The following is a 14,659-nucleotide window of genomic DNA, read 5'->3' as shown; positions in this document are numbered from 1 at the left end:
ATAATTTTTAGTTAGAAACAATAGAACTATGTTTGTCCATACTACTTGCATCGGTAGCATTTTTTCTCTCTAATTACTTCAATTTTCAATTAGAAAATTATCTAAGTATTTAAATTTAAATGAATTTACCAAGTTTGATCATATAAGAAAATATGACAGTCTCTATCTGTTTTTGATGAGTCCGTTGATGACGTTCCACATCAAGAGGGGAGACCAGGTGTGCGTTTTGAATTAAAATGGCTGCTGGATAGGAGGCCTCTTATTAATGGCTGCTTTAAAGTGCGTGCGAATAGAGTTTTGATTTGCGGTAATATAATATATTACATGATACTTGAATAACGAGTAAAGGTATGGGGTTGAATATAATAAAAAGGACAAAGGTTAGATTTTATGTTTGTGATAAAAATGTTTGTTTATATTCAGTTGAAATTAGATTAATATTTATGAGATCATTATATATAGACTATTATAAATAGATTATATTTTTATAATTGAACTACTCTCTTATAGGCGTTTAGAAAATATATAATTTATTCTAACATATCATGATATTATAAATTTTTTTATTTCTTTACAATTATCACAAGCATAAGCATTCTTACTCTGTTCACCCCAACACAAATATTAATTTCAAAGTTATCTAACGAATGAATATTTATGAGCATCCACGTTACAATAACTCACATGATATACTATACAGTTAAAATAATTTACATGTATTTAAACTCGTTCATAATAATATTTATTCATTTTCTTACCTCCATCTTATACTATCTCGCCATCTCGATAAACTTTTGATTCGAATCCCTAAAGTGCTATTTGAATTATAGAAACCATCTCGTTGCGCGCGAACATTAATTGTACATGTTAAACAAAGCTCCCGCCAATTCGGAGCTTTCTCTCGCACCCGTTGAGCTTTCGGAACTTGAGGAGCTTTTCCGAGCTTTCCGTCTCGGTCGGAGCTGTTCTAAGAGCGGGGTAATCAAGAAAGGTTTGGTTTTAATTAGCTTCGAACATTGTTTAATGGCGTCATATTTGTACGTTCCCAGAGAAATGGCCGACATTATTTTGCATTGCCAACGGGGATATTATGTGACGAGGATAATGATAATGGAAATAGGGAACTAGTGGTGTATGGCGTGAACTAGAGTAGTATATGAGATGACCAAAACTTGCAATAGGCATTCAGGGGCTAATTCTAAAAGCTAGCCAAACATTTCTTAGAAGATCCAGTATTCACATCGTTTTTTGACATTAGAGCGTTTTCTTAGATAGGTTGTCTATAGAAAACCTGACTGCACCACAACCACAGAGCATGACAATATTTATTACTATTTTGTATGAAAACTGCTATAACAACACAGCCTTTATTTTAGTACATTTATCCAATTCCATAATAATACATTTTTTCTGTGTACACAAAAAATATAAAATTATTTTTTATATCCATTATGAAATCCCGCAGACAAGAGTATTATGGGATATCATTGGAAATTGAAAAAGTTTACAGACTGATTGCTGACATAATACACCTGGCGAATTTATTCACGTATACATCTAGATGTGACTGATTCGCAAAACTGATGAATTGTATAAATAATTCATCTTGTTTTTATGGAATTCACAAGGGAAAAAATACACAATTTAATCAAGCCATGTAAAATAAAAAAAATGATAATATCATTAATAATTCTGCTATTATTCATCGATCAAATGCAAATTAGGAACAGAATGTCTATTGCAAGTCATGAATTAGATGTAGACTAAATAGAAAAAATGCAGGTAAACGAGACCTTACGAAAAGAGACAGAAACTTGAATGCTGACAATATGGATATAAAAGTTTGAAAGCAAAACGCATAAATTTTAAGTAATTTTAAAATACGAGCGAATGAAATATTATATTATCTATGAAATATGAACACACAGCTACTTTCTGCATTATTTATAAATATTTCAAGTTTTAGAAACATTTCGAAGCTCGGTTTATCTCATAATCAATGTTATATATTTTATATTTAATCACTGAAATATGGACCATAAGGTCCGTATTATCCGATGCACGACTTATGACTCAGTGGTAACGAGCACATGTGTGTTGTAGGCTGAATGACTAATATAATAGTGTATATATATACCTATATATTTCTGAATTTTCTCCTCTCATAGCCACACGTTGCTCCTGCCAGAGGCCAACAAAACGGCTACGGATTAAATTAAAATGCAAAATCTCCCTCGAATATTAATAACTTAGCAGCACGAGCCGAGGAAAATCCCTGGCCGCGTATTATGGCCGCGCTAAGACGGGTCAGAATCAGAGCAAATAACTCACTCGTAATGGACGAATAGTTGCCGAAAATTTATTTTACAGCCTTTTGATGGAACCAGGAGAGCGTTGGAATATGATCTCATTATGGATAATGAATACCCTCTTAAAAAATATATAATGTGATGTAATAGTGTATGAAACGGAGAAAAATGCACGATTTGGATGGTACAAGAGCAAGGGAATTCACGAGATGCAGTACGTAATTTCAGGAGCGTTTTGAATGACCATTATTGTATTATAATATGTTATTGCAGTCAATATAACATTTAATAATATGCAAATATTTGTCTCACACAAACGGACCCGTATGGCTACTACTCATAAGAGTAATATTCCTGAAGAGAAAGAATCATAGCATTCTAGATCCTCCCCCCATTGAATAAAGCCTAACGTAGGTTTTCGTGAGCACAGGGGGCAAGGAAAAAACGTAGGGTTTAGGTTGAAACTCGGAGTATTATTAGTTTTAATTGTTATTGAATGCGTATATTAATTATATAGTAATGTGTTTTGCATTTTAATTTCTAAAAATGTCTGAAAAGGTCCCATAAGCATTGATATAAAATTAATGTTTTGTTGAAGGAAAACTGAAGGCTTTTTATCTTAGAAAAATAAATCTAAAATGTACAATGTAATTCGTATATCAATTAGAGGTTCTTAAACATATTTATTATTCCAATACACTTGTGATACTAAAATTCATTTTATTGAACATATTACTAATTTTTCATTCAGTCATAATTATTTTGATCTTTATCCAATTTGTATGTAGTATATATGTTTCCTTAAACTTTGCAAATTACATACACGTCTCTAGCACTCGCTGTAAAAATAATAAAGTTTTTCTTTTTAAATTAACTAATATCTTAGATGATTTAACATTTCGCATTTGCATTTTAATAATTACGAAACGCTTGGAAATTATAAAAAGAATCGCGATGTAAAAAGAAAAAGGGTTCCGGATGCCCCATGATAATAATATAAAGAAGAGACATCCCTATATAAACAGATAGCATTCGTTGGATATTTTTTATTGGTGGAACAGAGAAGGGTTGCTCTTTCATTAAGCACTCGGGGATGAAAGAGTTGTATAAAAAACACGAATATTAAAAATTATACGATAAAAGATAGATTCATATTAATTTTATCACGACCAGGGATTCTGAAACCGTAATAAACTACTAAAACTGAATAAATTTTATGACAGACACATTTCATAATTAGAAATATTTTGAAGATTTGTGAGAAAATCCAACAATTGAAGTGTTTATTGCAATAACAAATATTGAAGTATAATATACTAAAATATTAAGATTTCAAAGATATCGGAACGATTTCAATAATCAACATGCAATTTTTGTATCGTCCAGCATGAAATAATAATTAAACTAGTCGGTATTGGTATTTTGCCTTGAGGAAAGTTACAAAAACTTGTTATTTATTATTATTACAAGGTCTAATTTTAACAAACGCCAAAAAAATTCTACTAATTTTTGCAAACTTTAACGAGTTTTTAAAATTTAAACGACTTGTCGTAGGGCCTCAATATTTTAGTATGATCTATAAGACCATGGTATCCACCGTTAAAAAAAAATCATAAAAATTGTCGACAAACAAAATGCAAAATGCAACTTAAACCTAGTTAATTATGTACATCAATTCTATTTTTTATATTATTAATTTTACCTCATTTTCAACCTAGAATATCTGTCCTAAATGAGGATGATCAAATTTGTGGAATCTGTGCATTGCAGATGCACCATGCAGCTATACAAAAATTATATCATTTCTCAGATAAACTCCATTTGATAAAACAGGAAAACATCATAAGCATTCTTAAAGCCTGAGAGAGAACAAAACACAATAATTAAGTTTTGTATACTTTTTCCTATAATAAAGCTCCGCTGAAGTGGCGCTTTGGAAGGGTGCATAAAAAGTGGGCTGCGTACACATTTTTTTTAATTTCATCATATTTTCTTCGTCACGGATTAAAATAATTAAAATTTAATTCGGAAACTTTTAGCGAAAAAAACGACGTATAATAACTTGTATCTTTCGCAGATTTTGCGACTCTTCTTCTTGGCTGATTAAAAAGTTTTCGCAGTAAACAAGTTTTGATTTATTGAATGTAATTTATGACGCTTACGTACATAATATAATACTGACTTAATATAATGCGCTGAAATTGATGATCAAACTGTTCAACAGTTTAAAAGAGGATTAAAAGTGATGAACTAGTTCCCGGCTTGTTGGTTAGTTTGTTAAGGTTTAATAACAAAATCATAAATTAGAGAAGAAAGTCGACGTAAGAAACACCTGCCGGGAACTTTAAGTCGGTTTTGCAAAATCTTTATGTATTGCAGAATATTAACGATAATATTGCTTGAAATTTTTCTTCGTAATTATAAATTGTAATGCATTAATGACTTGCAAGCAAACAACATATAGGGCGACATATCTGAAATAACTATTAACACAAATTTATGGGCCAATTGTATATGGCCAAATAAAGTAGACCAATGTTATGGCAAGGCTACGTTGCGTTCTAGTTTTCATACAAAATGCTACTGAATACTGGTAAAATGCCATGTATTTGCCATGTAGTTAGTATCCTTAAACTTTTGTATTTTCGTTATCCATGCAGTTAATATTTTACCCATGTAATTCCACTATACAATAACCGCATTTGTCTCATGCACCATCCCTTGAAAATGGGGCGGTTTAAAAAACTCTAACGACGTTCGCAACATTCCACGTCCCTCGGCAGCAGACGTGTTTTTCGTATCATACGCCTTTTTAAACTAATCTCTAATAAATCCTGAAGATAAGGTTTCAAATTTTCGACGCCCTTGTTTCTTTTAGATAAATAAAAATAAAATGGATAAGGGTGGTTTTTGAAAAGATAGTTATTGCGTTATCATTGGAAGATAGGAATTTTAGTTTGTACAAAACATTTAAAAATATTAAACATTCAATATTAAAAACATGTTTTTTAAAATTTAAAAATATCTGTTACAAATTTATTCAACACATTAAGGATTTTTAATAAATATTTACATTTAGTATGTTATGATTTTATTTTCTGAACTAAAAGCTCCCGTTTTTTCTGAAATATTTGAACTAAAATTCAATTTTATATATATACATATACATATATATATATATATATATATATATATATATATATATTAAATTGGCTATTTATTCGCCGTAGTTCAATGAATTCTGTACAAGAAAAGCTCAACTTTAAGGGCGTCATAGATCTGGCGTTAAAAGCTTAACAAGTGCAATGGGCTGTAATATGAACAGTTAAAAGCTTTTCTAAAATATATGAAGCAGAGACAGATATTTTGTCACAGTAGACACACATATATTTGATATCTATTCTTTTTGTAGAAAATTTAAAACGTCTTTGTTTTTATTTTTTAATTCGAATTTGTTGAAGAATCCCATGTAAATTTAAAATATTACTTTTGTTATAAATGGTCATTCAATCTATATAAGCAGAATGATATAATAATATAATATATAAAAATATTAGATTTTGAAGATTGATTTTTGAATTAGACCATACTTAAATTTTTAGAGAATAAATTTGTTTGGCATAAATTAAAAATTAAATTAAACAGCTGTCATCGAATCTGTATATACAAAAGTGTAATAGAAATCACCTTTTTGTAATAATTTTCAAATTAGACTATTGACATACTTAGTAAACTAATTTGGCAGAATGTTTCATTAATATCAAGACAATTATTCGATATAAAAAATATCGACGAATCTGTGTCAGTTTTATTTTAGCTTTTTTTATATGGTATGTTTAAAATTAAAAATTTAAGTCCATTATTATCTTATTCTAAATTTCTATATTTTATTTATCTTTTCTCTGACCGGATCTGTATAAAATATACATAAATAGCTCACATAAAACAGTATTTTGAATTGTGTGTCGTGTTTAAAACTTTGTCACCCTTTTTAGCTTTGGTATATTTTAAAGGGGATGACAATGTTTTATGGTATCGGGCGACGTTGGTGTGGTTGCGAAATGATTTTTGGGTATAATTTCATGATAAATTGTATTATATTTATCTGATTACACCGCAAAATTTATGGTGTATTGTGTTTTTTTAAATCGGCGTGTCGATATCAAAAAGGGATGTGGTGAGATAGGAATTAGATTTTATCGGGATCGAGGATAAAAACTATTCTTAAATGATTCCAAATTGTCTAATAATATAAATACATTTCATTTGTAGAATAATCAGACGTAATGCAAGATTGGCAAGTTTAATTTAAAGATAAAATCTACTTGGTATAATAATATCGATTAAAATTTTATTAAAGTAGTGTAGACAGAGAGTACGGTTGTGCAAGATTTTTTGACCAGCAATAATTTTGTTAATTTATCAGTAAAAAAATGGTCATTTAAACATTTGCCTACTTTTTTTCGAAAATACTAAAAATAAAACTAACAAATTGCTTATTTAGACATTTATCTGTACCTAAATTCGATGGAGTCATAAACTCGAATTCTACAAAAAAGGGCGAGTGTCACAACCGTCCACACCCGAAGTAATTTGGCGGTCCAAAATGTTTATTGGACATATGTACATCAAATCATCAGATATTTTATAGAGATTTTAATAATGTGTACACATTTCGTGTAATTTTTTTTGGATTCCGTACCAACATTTTAATTAGCGGTACGGAAAGTTCCAGCAATTTGCCTTAAGGCACGATGCCATGTACCCCACCAGTTAACAAATAATTTGATTTATAAACAAACTTCATATTTCATCAATCCTATCCTAAACAATTTTTCCTCCTATCTTGGCATCTAGTCTATAACCGCTTTCCCGTAGTGCACCCGCGGGAAGACCGCAAAACAGAACATTTAATTAGCGCAACGGCCGGCTGGGGAACTCTTAGTTTTCCCGCACGTTGCCGCCGCCTATATGGAATCGTAAAAAAACCAGCGCGACTCATCATCATAGTTTAATGCCGGTGAAAAGACTTCAAACTGTCGTTGAAACCAACGAAAAAAATGAGAGAATCAAGAATAATTCAAAATTTCCATCATAAAGCTTTTTCGTGCAATTTCAACTTTGCCGGAATTAGAGGACATGGAATGTTTTTATTATACCGAGTTATGGTAAAATATCAAGCAGTCAGTATTCCTCGAACAATTCGTTGCGGTACGGGAAGTTCTAGCAATTTGCCTTAAGGCACGATGCCATACACCCCACTAGTTTTATTTTGATTTAAATAAAAATCTTAGAAGGCTATAATCCTATAATATAAAATTTTGAAACGTCAAAGAGAAAATATGAGCGCATCGACATTTTGACTTTGTTCATTTGAAATAAAATTTATAAATGTGAAAAATTTATCAGGGGTATGATTTAAACTTTTTTTATTTAAATATCACGTCACGTTTAGATACTTATCAATATATGTTTTAGCCCATGTTTTTATAAAATTTCAATCTCCGATGAACAATCAGATCAAGAAAATTGGGCAGGATGGATAAAAAATCTGAAAATATCAACACTTCAAATTTTGTATCTCAGGACTATGAGCCCTACTTCGTGATACGACCACCGATATTAGGAGCTCTGATAATGAAGTTTCTACTCTGGTGCAGACTCATTCATTTTCTATAACCAACATCAATAGAAAAATCGAAAAAAATCTTTAAAATAATGCCGGATGCTTTGGATGTGTTATTTTTTATTATCGGAGGATTGCTGAGAGTAAATCAAGGCATGATTGTCACCTTATTTTGCCTGCTGGTAACATTCTGGCCCAGAGATGAGTCTATATAAAAGGATTAATGATTAATATTGGTAAAATGTAAAAATCGGTTTGTGTTTTGAGAAAATAATAGAATGGATTAAATAGTCAGGTATCAAAAGTTGTGATTTATTTACTTAACAATTAGTCAACAATTAGGTAATAATTCTTATAGTCTTATGAGGTGATAATAAATTTAAGGTTTGTTCTTATGTAGTATTCTTAGCACAGTTTTTGGTACCAAAGTAGGAGCATAACACAGCGTTGCCATAACAACGCTATGTTATGGCCCATTTTACCAGAGAATTGGCCTCTCGGTTTAATGTCCAAACAGCAATTTTAATTCCACCATCGACTTAATAAATCTCTTCCACTCGCTACTCTACGAGATAGCCCTGGTATCTTTTGTAGCGTTTCTATTTTGAATAGTTCGCGCTTTTTCATTAGTGAACAAAAGAGCGCGGCAGCCTGTATTGAAGAACACCCGTGCAATATATATTATCCACCTCATGGCCCAGAGAAGAACCTTATATAGCACTCTATACCTATATACTAAAGTCATTCGGATAAATGAGACGACGAAACATAATACGTTATTAATGATTCCGTAAGCTAGATTAATTATGTTGTCAAACAATTTATAATATTGTTAGATTGCAGATTTATAACTTTAAAGCTACTAGTAATGTGTGCGTGACTAGTTATCAAAAGAATATTTCTTACATACAAACAATTAATCTCGCCTTCGTCTCGGCATCGTAAAAGAGTTTCAGATTCAATAGGAAAGGATTCTGAGTATGATTTAATAATATGCTATGAATATTTTTAGTATTATGTAGTTCATATAATGTGAAGCCTTATATAGTACCCGTAAATGGAAAATGATAGTATTGAATCGCGTTGAGTAAGTCAGCTATTATTAGATAGTTTTGATAATGGTTATGTGCATTATATATATATATATATATATATATATATATATATATATATATATATATATATGTAATATTTTTGCAGCCCAACCGTCGAATTAAAAAAAGATTAAATAACTTTAATAATTAAATTTCTTTCCTCTTTTGTTTCTCACTACTCTCTCCCACTCCTTTGACTACACTGCGTTGTAACCTTGATTAGTGTCCACAATGCATTGCTATCAATAACATTAAATATAGGAGGGCAATATGTGCTTCTTCTATTTCTCGTTTGTTAATATAATAGTATTTTTTTATTTTACACAAACTTAGTGTCAATCAATTTTACATCATAATTAATTCTTTCTGTTGTTTTCCTGGTTTGATATGTATAATTTCCTCCTTTTTATATATTTATATTTATCATCAACTTTGTATTTATGTTATGTTTTTTAGATTACTGAATGATGACACACATCAAGTGTCGAAACGTTTAATGGAATAAATAATTTTGTTATTTAATCTTTTTTTTAATTCGACGGTTGGCCTGCTAAAATATTACAAATATGTATCAACGTCGACAAAACTATCATATATATATATATATATATATATATATATATATATATTTCTATCGATTTCTATCTTCTGCACTCTTTACTTCGTACGGCTGGACCAACTTCTGCCAAAACCTGATCAGCACGTCTTTCTATCCATGGAAATCGATTGCCTTTGGGATCATCCATGACCGTTAAAAAATTGTACCCACTAATACACATACACACATGCATTTTTTTCTAAGGTATGCAAAAATGCTCAGAAACCTTTGAAACGTGAAGATTTTCAAGAATTTTCGATTTAGATTTTTGGACGATTTCAATAACTTACCCTGCGGAAAGTTAATAAATTTCTATGTTACTAATTAAATCATTTATGTTTTCCTCTCCAGCATGGTCTCTTAAATCACAAAGCAACATTTATTACCCCGAGGGCAAACAGCCATAACTAATACGTAGGGCTACTAGAATCAATTGTTAAAAGACATCAGATCTTCTGTTGTTCGAGGGTACAAATAATGCCCTCGTATGTATGCCCGGCAGCGTCGAACGAATATTTAAATTTTCCCGTTTTCCCCGAGTAGGGAAACTCGCATTCCCGCAGAGATATCAACCTATAAAATAAAGCGTGTTGAAAATTCAATAAAAATATCATGATATTTCTCTTTTTACCTCGAAACATACAATGCCATAGAGATCGTCCGCGGGGGTTTGGGGCGCATATGCGTGCCCATTTCGATACATTCGGGGTGAAATGTATAATTCGGAAATTTAGAAATAATTTTTGATAAACTTAATATAAATAATCATTGCGGAACTAATTTGGTGTAGTCTCACTAATTTGGTTTGGTCAATATTGGTGATGGCGTTGTTCGGTATGAAAATTGCTGGAACTTTTTGCTCGGTACCTCCCAAACAGCTGGACCTGCTTGTGCCAATAACTAATCAGCACGTTTTCCTTCAATACGAGTTGAAGCTTTTTCAATCACTCTAATAAATGCCGTTACAAGAAACTGCTATTTTGTGCACATCCCAAACGCCTGGACTTGCCCTTGCCAAAAAGTAAAAGCTTTGACTTAACAGTATGCAAAATGCCGTTTTGTTTTTTGAACTATTTTTTTAATAATAAATTTTCCTGTTTTATATTTATTTCAATACGATACAATATGTTCTATCATATCCCCCAGACTGTACCATCTCCAATTCATATTCTGTGTGAGTTTTGCCTGCTCAGCCGATAAAGTAGTAAATCTTTTATATGTGTAAAATATGGAACTTAAATCCAATACTAGCTACGAACACTTTTTGAATATTTAAATATATTCGGCCAGAAGAACGGAGATATATATTATTTCACTTACTATTGCATAAAACATGCACAAGATATTGAGGAATCATTTAGAAGACTTTATGGTGTTGAAGAAATATTTAATCCAATAAACTTTGTTAACTATTCAGCACTAATTAAATTTACCTACTAATATTTAATCCAGTTATAAATTTAAATTCCAGTTACACACATTCGCTATCATTTATCCTCGTAAATTCGATTCCTCGAATTGAAGTATGCATATTTGTCGTGATCATAATGATATACATAATTACGAATACTCTTTTACCATAGTTTCGGTATTGCTATAAATAATTTAATTATTATAATGGAAAACAATAAACTGAATTTCAATTACTCGACATGAGTACATTTGCATTACTATATGCCGATTGATATATTTCTCTCTATTGATATTTTAATGGATACGAATGTAATATTCCGAATGGCAAAAATCAAAACAGCGTTTATCGGGGCTGTTTTGTATTTTGATATATCGATGGAAAATGAATAGTGAAGAGCAGGGTATAATATTGTCAGAGTTCGACTAATATTCGATAGTATTTTTTTTAACATTTGTGCTGGGCCTTCGTTTTAACAATTTTCAGTCTTATTTTAGAAAACGAACAAACCGATTTAAAATTTTTCTACAAATTTCAAAAATAACAATGTTCTAACAATGTTACATTTTAGACATCCCAATGTCCAAGTTAGCAACTTCTATTCTTAGAAAACATACCATTGGTTGCCCTAATCATATTTAATATATTTTTTTATTTATATATTTTTGAACTAACAATAAAATATTAATTTGATGCATCAACGCCAAGAAAAGACTATGTTTACTTGTAAATTTATTTTAGATCAATATTTTAAGTGAAAACTAGTATTGCTACTACTTGATTAGGACCAACATGCTTATCACAGAGTCTTAAAGAAGTCTTTCTGAATATTATAATTTGAATGGTAATAATAGAAATAAATTATTCAATGACCTAATATAATAATTCGTTACAATAGCGTTTATTCATTCATCACCTATATTTTTACTTTGGGTTTTGAATTCTGTAGCTTCAGAGTAATTTTGCCAATGTTCTTAATGAAAGATAAAGCTGAATTTAATGCCAAGTCATATGAGTTTTACCTGAAATCAAATCTGTGCAAAAGCAAGCAAAAAAATCGTTTGGATGCGTATTTTAAAATCGCTCAACTGCATGCCGCACTAATAGTTACGTTTCGGTCAAAACTCAAATGTGACGTCCATAGGTATATATATATATATATATATATATATATATATATATATATATTGCATCAGATGCAAACTGGCTGTTATAATTGAAAAATTAGCTGCAATAACTGTCATTCTGTGAGTTTTTTATTGCCTTTATCTGAAAAGTTAAAAGCCTGGTGGGTGGCGGGCTTGGAAACGCAATAAATTAATGCAAATTTGATGTCGCATTTAATACGGACGCTACGTCATGGTAACATGGCCGACGTTTTTGCAGTTTGCAAAAAGCAAAATGCATCCAACGAATGATTAAATACCAAAAATTCAATTAAGATCACTATCGAAAATGAATGTTGGGAAATATCATGGCGATAGCTCGAAAGTCCGACCGCGCGTCCGATTCGATTGGCTGAAAAACAAACGCGTTAAATTTTATTAGTCACGATTATAAAAGAGATGTATGGGTAGGAAATACTATACAAATGATTGAAAATTGATTATGGAATATATCTTGATTAGAACTACTATGAACTATTGTGATCAAATAATTTTTTTTTTAAGTAGATGGGACACAAAAGTCTAATTTGAATTCAAGAAATTATATTATCCAAACCAAATGAACTACATCAAAATACATATTGCATATCAAACAAACAACTATAGTACTATGATCAGTAAAATTCCCACTTGATTTATAACCAAAAATGTGATTTTTTACCATTTTGCTCCAATGTCACCAGGGCAAAACCAATATTGTCCAGCTTATATAAAAGCGAGCTTCATCCAATCATGTGGTTATATTGGCAATATTGGCCCAATATTCAAACATTAGAAAATAATATAATATAATATTGAATCTTTTAATTATAAAATTAATTATATAATAGATGCATTCGAGCTATAAAAACGTATCGAATAGAGATTCATAAATCTTAGCCTCCTGAAATTTGTAGTTGTTATGAGGAATAGTTAATATAGAGAATGAATTCGCACAATCAGTTCAATTTAAAATAGAGAAAAATTTCATAATTTCATTTTACGCAGTACATTTTCAAAATCTAAAATAGTAGGTATTATTTTATTCTTATGTCGTGTGTATTGTCATCTGCGTTAAAAATCCATGTCTCACATTTTGTATGTTTTTCTGTGATAAACAGGGCGTATAATATATACGTCCCCTTATTCTTTTGTCTACGACAATGAAATATATGGAAAGAATAACAAATCAAACAGCATAAAACTTATTTTTCTTACATTCGCTTCTTGTATATCTATTTTTATTGGATTTGTTTAGGGCTGAGGATTTTCAATTCGTGGAAGATAACTTATTGATGTTTAGCATTTCTTTGATAGATAGATAATATATTGTGGAATCTTTAGAAATATGGTTTCAAATTGAATATTTTCACTCTGACCTATGTTAAAGTATTATTTTACACCAAGAGACCAAGGGTAATATTTTTTTGTATTTGAGTAATATAAATGATAGTTTTTAGAAAATAATTACTTATACATTTATATTTAGAAAAAAAATCTCTTAAAGATAATATCACAAGTATCCACAATATTCCCTTTTTTACTAGGGTGAAAGATTATCTAATAAGTGGCTTTTAAAATAATTGAATATTACCATGATCATCTGATGTTTTTGTGAAGCAAAATTTAATCAATATCTTCAAAAATTCTCAATATCAAGAAATCAAACGACCGAGCATTTCTGAGTCCAAACTTCCTCAATATATCCCTAATCATTATTATTGACTGAACTCGATGCAATCTGCTCCTCCCCAGCCCTGTTTAGCTGCAAGCTCGGAAAGCTCGAAAGCTCGTAAACGAAAACTTTGACAAGAAATCAAATATCCGCGGCTTCCATAGAAATTTTAGCCCCGAGAAGGATAGTAGCTGTTAGATGACCGGGGTCATTGCATATCACGTCATATCCGACAATATTTCCACACATGCCTCAGGAATAAAACCAATCGATATTGGACCAAGATATTCATTTGGGAGAATAGTAATAGAATATGAAGTGCTGGACAACTTATATAGATTGATATTGCTTCCTGCATTTATATTACTATTTATTACATAACGCTTTGTTATGCTTGTTACTTGGTAGTGAAAATTGCAAAAATGTCTATTTAATTACTTTATGATCAGGTGTTTTACACATAACTGTTTTACACAAAACTGTATGTTATACATGTGCAACACAAAGATGCAGTTCTCATAACATTCTTTCTTGCTTTGCTCACATGAAATTACATCTGATCGCACAGCCAATAGTTAGCATTTTCAGTTTTTACTACCAAGAAATAAGCAGAACATTGCGCTCTTATAACAACGCTATGTTATCGGCTGTGTTACTACAGAATTGGCCTATTAATAACAGTACAAAAAATTCTGTTTGTTATTTCTACATACAATTTAGTGAAAAATTTACAGAAATTCTCAATCTCGATATCGAAGCATATGGGGTTGCGAAGAAAGCTCAGGCGGCAATTAACAAAAT

At 30.6% G+C, this 14,659-nt stretch overlaps 1 protein-coding gene across 1 annotated transcript in view; it reads right to left on the bottom strand.

Annotated features, from left to right (window-relative positions):
* Window positions 1-9,775, bottom strand: part of LOC113383045 (keratin, type I cytoskeletal 10-like) — a 17,366-nt gene extending 7,591 nt beyond the window's left edge. The window contains exon 1 of the mRNA XM_026621296.1: window positions 9,710-9,775. Coding sequence (XP_026477081.1) covers window positions 9,710-9,775 — 66 coding nt within the window. The remainder of the gene's footprint in view (window positions 1-9,709) is intronic.
* Between the last annotated feature and the right edge of the window lie 4,884 nt (window positions 9,776-14,659).

Source organism: Ctenocephalides felis, unplaced genomic scaffold (genome assembly GCF_003426905.1).
Source record: "Ctenocephalides felis isolate EL2017-DRISC unplaced genomic scaffold, ASM342690v1 CF-g0.4_SCAFFOLD_03570, whole genome shotgun sequence".
NCBI lineage: Eukaryota > Metazoa > Arthropoda > Insecta > Siphonaptera > Pulicidae > Ctenocephalides > Ctenocephalides felis.
The sequence above is the reverse complement of the archived record's forward strand: the minus strand, read 5'-3'. Positions and strand labels throughout refer to the sequence as shown.